We start from the raw sequence: 10,704 nt of genomic DNA on the forward strand, positions 1-10,704 counted from the left end.
TTTAAACTTTTAGGTTTTTTTTTTTCACTTTTTTTTTTACTTTTGCCATGCTTCAATAGCCTCCATGGGAGGCTAGAAGCAGGCACAACTCGATCGCCTCTGCTACATAACAGCGATCATCAGATCGCTGCTATGCAGCAGAAAATCAGGTGTGCTGTGAACGCCGACCACAGGGTGGCGCTCACAGCTACCGGCGATCAGTAACCATAGAGATCTCAAGGACCTCTATGGTTACAATACTGAAGCATCGCCGACCCGATCATGTGACGGGGGTCGGCGATGATGTCATTTCCGGCCGCCCGGATGCGGTAGTTAAATGCCGCTGTCTGCGTTTGACAGCGGCATTTAACTAGTTAATAGCGGCGGGTGAATCGCGATTTCACCCGCCGCTATTGCGGGCACATGTCAGCTGTTCAAAACAGCTGACATGTCCCGGCTTTGATGCGGGCTCACCGCGGAGCCCTGCATCAAAGCAGGGGACCTGACGTCGGACGTACTATCCCGTCCGACGTCAGGAAGGGGTTAAGATTATTGCACTTTTTTTATTATGTATACCCCTTTGACATACCGTATATACTCGAGTATAAGCCGACCCCAAATTTGCCACAAAAAACTGGAAACTTAATGATTCGAGTATAAGCCTAGGGTGGGAAATGCAGCAGCTACCGGTAAATGTCAAAAGTAATAATAGATACCAATAAAAGTAAAATTAATTGAGACATCAGTAGGTTAAGTGTCTTTGAATATCCATATTGAATCAGGAGCCCCATAAAGTTTATGATGGGCCCCATAAGATGCTCCATATTAAATTATGCCCCATATAATCCTGCATAATGGTTAATAATGGCCTCATAAGATGCTCCATAGACACATTTGCCCCATATAGTGCTGCACAAACGTTGATTATGGACCCACAAGATGCTCCATAGACTTGCCCAATACAATGCTGCACAAACGTTGATAATGGCCCCATAAGATGCTCCATACAGACACTTGCCCCATTTGCTGTTGCTGCGATAAAAAAAAAAAAAAAAAACACACTCACTTCTTGTTGCTCAGGCCCCTGGCACTTTCAATATTCACCTGCTCCATGTTCCGGTGCCGCTCCATCTTCTGTACTGACGTTCAGGCAGAGGGCGTGCACTAACCACGTCACCGCGCCCTCTGACCTGAGCGTCACTGCAGAAAACGCTGAAGACGGAGAGGCATTGGAACGAGGAAAGGTGACTATCGCGCAGTGCTCCCCCACCCCATTATACTCACCTGCTCCTGGCGCGGTCCCTGGTTCCCAGGCGCAGCAGCTTCTTCCTGTATTGAGCGGTCACCGTTACCGGTCCATTACAGTAATGAATATGCGGCTCCACCCCTATGGAAGGTGGAGCCGCATATTCATTACTGTAATGAGCGGTACCATGTGACCGCTCAGTACAGGAAGAAGCTAAGGCGCCTGGGAACCAGGGACCGTGCCAGGAGCAGGTGAGTATTAGACAGCCCCCGCTCCCCCTCCCCTGCCAAACCCTGGGTATGACTCGAGTATAAGCCGAGAGGGGGACTTTCAGCCCAAAAAAATGGGCTGAAAATCTCAGCTTATACTAGAGTATATACAGTAAATGGCGCTGTAACAATAAATAATACTACTGTGCGGCAGCCAAAGAAAGGGAGTCGAGTAGACCATACAGTAACTGAAGTTAAAAAAAAACAAAAAAAACATCTGGGCAATTGTTATATTTCTATTCTGTGATGACCCTTTAGTTGTTGTGTGTCAATTTGGGGAAATGTTTGTACTCCAAGTTGGGTCTCGTTCATGTTTGTCGGATGTCCCAGATCGGCAGGCCTGCAAATGTCAACTTTGAACAAATGTAAAGTAATATTGTTTTATTTTAAAAAATATAAACGGTTCTTAATATAAAAAAATGTTAAGCTTTGATATTTCCAACTTTTAAACACTAGGGGGAGCAGCTGTTGAAGTTTGCCATGAAAACCTAGTATACTGCCAAGTAGTGATGAGCTCATTTTCAGTTCCAAACTCTGAACACCGCTTTTTTACTGTACGTCCGGTTTCCACAATCTAATAAAGCTTGTTGAAAGGCTGCAGCACCAAGCAATCAACAAGCTTTTAGACTGAGCACTTCCAGAACATCACAGCCATGACAAGTATGGGCATGGTCGTGATTGGCCAGCGCAGCACGTGACCCGGCTGTATAAAGGCGGTATGTGTGTGCGGCCACCATTATGGTCTCAATGTGATAGGGATAGGACACCGCTGGAATGAGGGACAGATCGTGACTGCGCTTTCTGCAAAAAACCCGCTGGGTGTACTGTGCACCCCAACACCTGTGGGAGTACTGTGTAAGCCACTGTGTGTATTCTTTAAAGCAACCATGTCAACAGGATTGTGTACAGTAACCTACAGTGTCAGGTAGGCGCCATTATACTTATTAAAATGATATATTGAGTGCTGAAATCAGTCTTGTGGTTGTTGTGTAATCTGTATTTGTGCAGTACAAATGATGTACTATGATACATGAATTTATGCATAATGCCTATACTATCATGGGGTAAAAAAAAATTTTAAGAAATAAAAAATATATTATATATATCTCTATTGCACTTCGATAGATCTTAATGTACAAACGCCACCATTTACTAGAGAATAAGCTGCGCAGTAACACGTATGACCTCAAATATTGCGCAGGAGCCCTTTTTTTCATTGCCTGCTCCAACCTCAATTTAGCAGCCCCCCTGGTAGAGTACAGGTTTTTTTGGTTTTTTTTCAGGGTACAGTTTTACTGTATATTCATAGAAACCAAACATTCGAGGGATTCGCTCAGCTTTAGCACTAAGCTCACATTACAGCTTAGAAGTGGGTGGGATCTGCTCACGTGAAGTCCTCGCCTCTTCTGTGTTTGTTTGCACAAGGGTAAGAGAATGAAGTTTAGAATCACCCTGAAGTTTTTTGGTGACTGCAAAGTGATACTGACATGCGAACAGCATCAATGAGGACTGGCAGCACGGATTGTTAGTTGATGCTGGTGTGCGTAGGCCATCACGCACTGGGATTGGATGCATGGTGGGAATCACCATACTGGTCAACAGTCCAATGCCGCCCGGCTCCCAGGGGCGTGCCCAGTTCACAGCTGAGGCAGCCAGAGTAGGAGAGGTGGTCACACAGACTACATCCCCAACAGCCTTGGGCTACTATATCCAACGGCTGCACAAATACAAAATTATTATTATTTATTTATTTTTTAACATTAATAGATTACATAATCTATTATAAAAAGTTGTAACACATTCAATTTAAATGGACATTTATGATCCATTTAGCACAACGATAAAATGTTTGGGACCCCTCAGTGATCACTAGAATATGGGTCCTGAACAATCAAGCAGCAAAGATTAGTTTGAGACGAGTGGTTGTCATGCTGCGCCCTGCAACTCTAATGCCTATGGGGATGACAAACTGTAAAACACAGCTGTGTCCATCTCCACAAGTTATAATGGCAGGGTGACTGTTCATAACTGCAAAACAGGTTGTCCACTACTATTTGTGTGATGGCCCCCGCCGTTCATCTGTAGTGAGTGGCGGTGGATGGAAATACTCACTTGCGGAGCTGGCAGTCTTCCGATACTGGTTGTTGCTTGGTACTACACATCTGCCTCCTATTCAAATCAACACAAGGTGGATATATAGTACTCTGCAGCGGACACTATTGAAGGCGGTCCGCAAGTACTTCCAGCCGCAGACACCGATAACATCTTATTGGTGGGGGTGCCGGACGCCAGCTGATCGGACATTGATGACCTATCCCAAGGATAGGTCATCAAGTCAAAAAGTAGTGGTCGACCTCTTTAAACTCCTCCTTGCTGTGGTTATGCATAGGGCACTTACAGAGGAGGCTCACGACTCTGGTTCTATTGCTCATAGTGATTAGATATTTATCACAAACCCACTTGACAGGTAATGTCCATTGTGAATAACCCCTTTAGAAATAGCTGGATGTGGAAAACAAGGCAACTATGGGATTACCAGCATGTCCTACAGCAGGTTTTAGTTCTGGAACATAAAAGACAACTGTTGTCTTCAAACGGTTTATTGAAAGAGTGTACAATGCAATTAACGGTAAGACTTCTGGTAGCGAGCACGGGCTCCAGGTCCACCAAACTTCTTGGACTCGCAACGACGAGGATCTGCGACTAGAAGAGTCCTATCATACTGAATGAGAATATCCTTGATTTCCTTCTTGGAAGCTTCATCAACAACTAAAATAAGAAGTAGATAAATGTTTATACCAGATACATAGATGACACTTCTAACCAGGTAGAGTGTCGGCCATTACATTGTTTATCTTAATATTTTCTTTTTTAATCGGGATTAAGTGTCTCTAAAGAACATCTGTAAAACCATTTTTAAGGGCAGAACAGAGCCCAGTCAATGTATTTTTTGTGATTGGATTCAGTTTCTCTTTCATCAAAAGCTTTTAAATGTAGCAATTATATCAAAATAATGACAAGGGCGTTTCTAAATCATATGTCATAAATGAAAACTTACACTTTTGGTAATAAGCCACAAGCGACTTGGAAATGGCTTGACGGATGGCTGTAGGTAAAAAAATATTTAAATTATTTCAAATGCAAAGTAAAGAATTTACACTTCTGCTTTGATACATCATGTGGAATGGAAACCAACTACATTACACTTGTTACCTTATACAGTAAGAGTATATATTAGCAGGTCTATTGTATCATGAAGCAACAATTGATAAAAACTTTACCCACTACATAAACCAACACGTTGCTTACCATAGACTTGTGCAACATGTCCACCACCCTTCACACGGACTCTGATGTCGACACCAGCAAATCGCTCCTTGCCCAGGAGAAGAACAGGCTCCAGCAGCTATATGTGAGAAGTTACAATTACTATCGGTAACGGTACAGTATAAAGCAGTAGTGGTGTGTTCCCAGCTGCATCACTTATACTGTGGTAGTGTGGGTCACACATGAATGCAATTATGGCAGGAAAATGTAGGGGACTGTAGAGCTGGACAGTGATGAGTACATCTTAAACTTGGGGGTAGCAAGGAATAAAGCACAGATGTAAGGGAGATTCTGAAACTTCACATTAAAGGGGTGGTCCAGTACTAGGAAAACCCCTTCTTAAAATCAATGTTCAGCCCAGAAAAGAAAAGAAAAAAAAAAAAGCCTATACACTCACCTCCCATGCCGGCACATTTCCCAGTGTCGGTACTCACTCTGCTCAGGGCTATGAGGCGGTGTTGTGACACGTGACGCCGGCACCCAATCAGCACTTGACTCACTGTCTCCAATTTCATACAAACTGAACACGAAGAGGAAGCCAGAGATCAGCTGCAGCCCAGACTTCATATTCAGTTTGTCTGCTGATGGGGTGCCGGTGTCACAACCCAGGGTACATCGAGTATCAACACCGCAGGAACAGCGCGCTGGCACGGGAGGAGAGTATAAGCTCTATTTTATCAGGGCATAACATTTGGTTTAAGAAGGCACTGTCCAACTAGTGGACCACCCATTTAAACAAAGACAATACATAATTGCATACTGCAGGAAAAACGATGTCCAAAAGGTGGTGTCATTCAGTTGCGCTGTTGATAAAAGCTCGATGACCGGAATAAAATCAAAGGAATTTAATAGTACAGGTTTTACAAGTCAACGCTTTTCAAGGTTCTACACGACCTCTTCATCAGGACAAAAAAAAATATATAGAATAGTACATCCGATGGCAGAACCCCCGCTTCGATGCAGGCTCCGACGGTGGAGCTAGTTAAATGCCGCTGTCAAACCTACAGCAGCATTTAACAAGAGCTTCCAGCCGGAAATCCACGCATAGCTGACCCCAGTCAGGTGATCAGGGGGGGTCAGCGATGTGTCAACATGACAACCACAGGTCTCCTGAAGACCTCTATGGTTGTTGATGCCAGATTGCTGTGAGCACCACCCTGTGGTCGGCGCTCATAGCAATGCTGTAATTCTGCTACATAGGGGCGATCTGACCATCGCCCCTATGTAGCAGAGCCGATCAGGCTATGCCAGCTTCTAGGCTCCCATGGAGGCTATTGAAGCATGGTAAAAGTTAAAAAAAGTTTAAAAAAAAAATATGAAAAAAATAAAATATAAAAGTTCAAATCACCCCCTTTTGCCCCATTCAAAATTAAAAAAAAAACAAAACAAAAAAAAAAAAAAAAAAGAATCAAACCTACAAGGATTAAACTGATCGCTCAACGGCGTAGCGAAAAAAAAAAAAAAATCAAAATGGCAAAATTACGTTTATAGGAAAATTGCGCACGTTTTTTATTTTATTTTAGCAACGTTTGGAATTTTTGTTACTACTTGGATAAAACAATAACGTAGACATGTTTGGTGTCTATGAAATCGTAATGTCCTGGAGAATCATAATGGCAGGTCAGTTTTACATTTAGTGAACCTAGCAAAAAAGCCAAAGCAAAAGACAAGTGTGGAATTGCACTTTTTTTATTTGCAATTTCACAGCACTTGGAATTTTTTTCCTGTTTCCTAGTACACGACATGGTAAAACCAAAGATGTCGTTCAAAAGTACAACTCGTCCCGCAAAAAATAAGCCCTCACACGGCCATATTGACAGAAAAATAAAAAACGTTATGGCTTTGGGAAGGAGGTGAGTGAAAAACGAAAAAAAAGCTCCTGTTAGTAAGGAGTTAACTGCACCCTTAAAAGACTGACAAACTTGAGTATTGTATTTGGCTGTCCTAATCAGTACCATGGTGCTTGGAAAGCAGTAAGCATACTAAGGATCTGCTCCATTTAAAAGCGACTGTATAAAAACACGGTTCAAACCAGATACAGTTTATCGGTGCTTCACAGTGCAGCCAATCATTTATATACACCTTCCCACCTGCTTGGTTTCCATATATCCCTGCCCTTCTATGACTAAGACACAACTGTAAAAAAAAAAAAAAACACAGCTGAAGGTGGAGATAGATGGAAAACAGGCAGGTGGAAGGTGTATATAAATGACTGGACACACCAAGGGTGCCTAGCTCCAGGACATGGTCTGAACAGTCAGTCTGTGCTGAAAGAGTATGTAAGTGGTTCACAAGTGAGAAATCAGTCCCATGTTATAGTTATTTATATGGAAGGGGAGTGGGATAGAAGCCATACTATTTTTTAAGTAATGGAAACCAAGATACACTGATGTAATGTCTGGTGTATGAAGGTTGAAGGTTTAAGCAGAGACAGAAAAACTCAAAACCTAAGTAATATTTTGGATACCCCAGTCGATCATTTTCACAAAGCATTAATAACTGGCAAACACGGCGTTGGTAGTACCTTGTACTGCAGAGTTGCAGGTTCAATTGTCTCCAGGGGTCTTCCATTGACCTTAATGAGGCCATTCCCTCTCTTGCAGTGGGCAACGGCAGTTGCAGTTTTCTGAAAGGAAAGATTATGGTATTAGGATGATATCCACACTGGGGAGTAACAGAACCATGATCAGTCTTCGGTGGACGTACTACGGTTTATGGATGACATCCACATGTCGCTCCAAGCCTACAATGTACTAGCACATGTGACTACTAAGAGTAGGTTGGCCTCTGCCAGGTGGCTATGGCTAAAAGGCTTATCAAAATGCCTGAAGTGTTACCGGTATGCATCACCTTAATTTGTGCTGCTACCACCTTTCCTAGGCTTTTCATGCTCATGATAATGCAGTGTGATTTCTGAAAACAACCCCAGAAATCTACTGTGTGACATAATAAAGGTATCACAGCATTGAATCATCCAAAAACCAACAGGTCCAGGGATAGGTAGCAAAGGAATAGCGCAACATCGAAAAATGGTATGGGATATTTAGGCAACTTCAAGATAATCTTCACACCCAGGAAAGCTTTAGACGCGAGAAGGATTTGTGCTCAGCAGACAACTTTCTACATACTAGGGTACGTTCCCACGGTCAGGAACTGCTGTGCATTTATACAGCGTCAAAGCCGCAGCATCCAGCTGCTACAGCCTAGTGGATGGGATTTCCAGAAATCCCATGTCCACTGCGGCTCACCTGCTCAGTGACCACATGCGGATTTACCTGCGTTCAATAGACAGCAGCGCTTTGGACACAGCAAACGTATGCTGCATCCAAAGCTGTGCTAGGTCCGGATTGTGGGCACCCGGCCTAGGAATTTTTCCATAGGAACGGATATCATTCAACAGCCACACATCACAGAAAATTTCGTTCCCAGAACAACTGGAACGGAGGTTAAAATCCAACATCATTCCATAAGTGATGTGGCCTACAAACAAATCTCATGGCAATGAGCAGCTTTATCCACAAAAGATGCTGCATGGGACTCTCGGCTATGGTCTCGTGGTATCTTTGGGCAAATCACAACGATGTACCTCAACATAGTCAGATGGCACCATAAATGGATGGAAAACGTGTCGCTTTCATAATAATGCACCAACTTTATCTACATACAGACTGCTCCTACCCTAGGCTACCAGACAGCAGTGGTTTGACATTGTCCATACCTAAGAACCGGTACAAAAAAGCAAATTTAATGCCAAAAATGGATCAGGAATATGGGGTCCATCTGCGCTTCATCATGTGGCACTTTTAAAATGGAAGAAAAAGTGCAGCATGGAGAATGTTACAGGAGATGTGACGATAAAAAACGGCACCTGTATGACAGGCAAGTTCATCCAAACCTGGGTTCTTCATTTACATGTTCCCCAGCCGGTAAAGTGATGGCCGCAGAGGGCACAAAATCATGAGTCTGCTAGAAGTTTGCCAATTGGAGGTAGTTTAGTAGGTTTTTTTAAACAGGCCGACCTACATTTTGTGCACATCAGTAACAAATCAGTCTGCGGGCATAGACTGCCATTGTTTTCAGCTGCCAAGAACAATGATGTGTACACAAGTGTTAAGGAGTTGTGGAGGCTCTGGACAACAGTCAGCAGTTATTATGGAGATCAGATGTGCCCCCAATGCCAATGGGTGGTCACATGTCACCACATATGTGATTGGTCTCATTGGGGACACGAGCCGCCTCTCAATTCACTTCTATAGAGAAGCTGAAGTGTAAATCACATACATGATCACTCGCTCACACTGGCACTGCACGGTCAGCCAGCAGTCGGGAGGCACGTGTGACGGCAGACTAGCTTTAAGTCCGCACAACCCCTTTAAAACTAATTTTGCTAGATATGGGAGATTGGCTCTACAGGGGTCCGGGGAGAAACCGTGACCGCTGGATGGGAGGCTGGGACTCGCAGGACCCCCAGACAACTCACAGGAAGGATGGAGGGGCTCCTGCAAGTCCCAGCTCCACCCTGCACCAGTAATACGCGCTGCTCACAATGCCTGGCTATCCGGCCACTGGGGATCCTAGGGCCCCTCACTCCCACAGGCCTCTGGGTCAGGGGGCGCTCACATGGTATGGAATGGCTATTCCTAGGTCATGCCGTGCAGGCCCGGGACTACGGCACATCACGGGGGGCACACGTGGGTGGGGGGAGAGCGGGCACTACTGAGCGCTAGGTACTCAGCACTGCAGGCGGGCCGCCCGGACACGAGGCTCCCACACCGGCATCCACAAACACTAACCTTCCGTCCGAAAACCTGCACGGACTGCAGAGGCCCCTTAGCCGGCATATTCCTGTGGAGAGAGGGAGGACAGGCGGTTACCGGGCGTCCGGAACTATGTTATCCGGGAGCCGAGGCCTAGGAGCGCTGGAAACTCACCTCTCCGTCATGAGTAGCTGCGAGAAAAGGAAGTACGGGATCTCCGCACCCACTCAACAGGGGCGAGCGTGCCCTGCGTGCCGTATACGTCATTACGCTCAAGCGACTTCCTGGCTACCTCACGTCGCCATTTTACTTGTGGGATAGGATTAGCGCTCCCTCGGGTCATTCTACGTCCGAGTAATAAGCCCGTAGTCACACCGCGCGGTTTTATATCACACGGTAACCACATGCAGTATCACATAAGCCACATTCTGCAAAACCTGGTGACTATGAGCATTCATTACCGCTCTCATGGATATTAACACATCCTGCTCTGCATTAACCCTTTATGTATGAATAGATGACACTCGACCGCTTGACTTTATCCTTAAAAAGGCTACCAAAATCATACTGACGTTATAAGATCACCCCGATACAATTTCCTCCATTATAAGGGATTGTAATTAGGGCAGTAGTTGGCATTCATGCTGCCCTAGGAACTTTAAGTGGTCACACCCCCTACTGATCAGTCAGACTAAGGGCATGTGCTCACAGAACCTCTGTCAATACAGTACTACATGACCAGAGCTGCCATCGGCGCAGTAATACGTCACCAGAACCACCGACCATGCAGTAAGGGTACGTTCCCACAGTCAGTAAACGCTGCAGGTTGGACGCTGCATGCACTGACGCCCGCGACTTACCTGTAGAGACGGACATGTGGCGCGTCTTCCCAGACCGCAGCATGTCAATTTATCGAGTCTCCGCAAGATAAATCTCACTCGAACAATGTATTGGACACTGATTCCACAAGGTTTAATGAACACATGCGGATTCACCTGCGTTCAATAGCCAGCAGCGCTTTGGACGCAGCGAACATGTACTGCGTCCAAAGCACTGCCAATTTCTAACCGTGTGAACATACCCTAATATACCACCAGAACTACAATGAATACAGTAATACATCACC

The 10,704-nt window shown here is 44.9% G+C and overlaps 1 protein-coding gene across 1 annotated transcript; it reads right to left on the minus strand.

Moving 5' to 3' along the window:
• Positions 1-4,078: 4,078 nt before the first annotated feature.
• On the minus strand, positions 4,079-9,846 carry RPS16 (ribosomal protein S16). The gene is made up of 6 exons (XM_077265499.1): positions 9,753-9,846; positions 9,615-9,666; positions 7,346-7,447; positions 4,804-4,900; positions 4,553-4,600; positions 4,079-4,263 (listed from the first exon to the last, which is right to left on the minus strand). The coding sequence occupies exons 1-6, from the start codon at positions 9,761-9,763 to the stop codon at positions 4,118-4,120; spliced, it is 456 nt and encodes a 151-aa protein (XP_077121614.1). The 5' UTR covers positions 9,764-9,846; the 3' UTR covers positions 4,079-4,117.
• Positions 9,847-10,704: the final 858 nt, after the last annotated feature.

This window comes from Ranitomeya variabilis, chromosome 5, assembly GCF_051348905.1.
Source record: "Ranitomeya variabilis isolate aRanVar5 chromosome 5, aRanVar5.hap1, whole genome shotgun sequence".
Classification (NCBI taxonomy): Eukaryota; Metazoa; Chordata; class Amphibia; order Anura; family Dendrobatidae; genus Ranitomeya; species Ranitomeya variabilis.

What these genes read in the sequence shown, in the direction of transcription:
- RPS16 (XM_077265499.1), bottom strand. An exon ending in TGCAGGTTTTCGGACGGAAG is followed by an intron (nt 7,448 to 9,614) that starts GTTAGTGTTTGT and finishes CTTTCCTTTCAG; the next exon opens with AAAACTGCAACTGCCGTTGC. An exon ending in ACATGTTGCACAAGTCTATG is followed by an intron (nt 4,601 to 4,803) that starts GTAAGCAACGTG and finishes TTTTACCTACAG; the next exon opens with CCATCCGTCAAGCCATTTCC.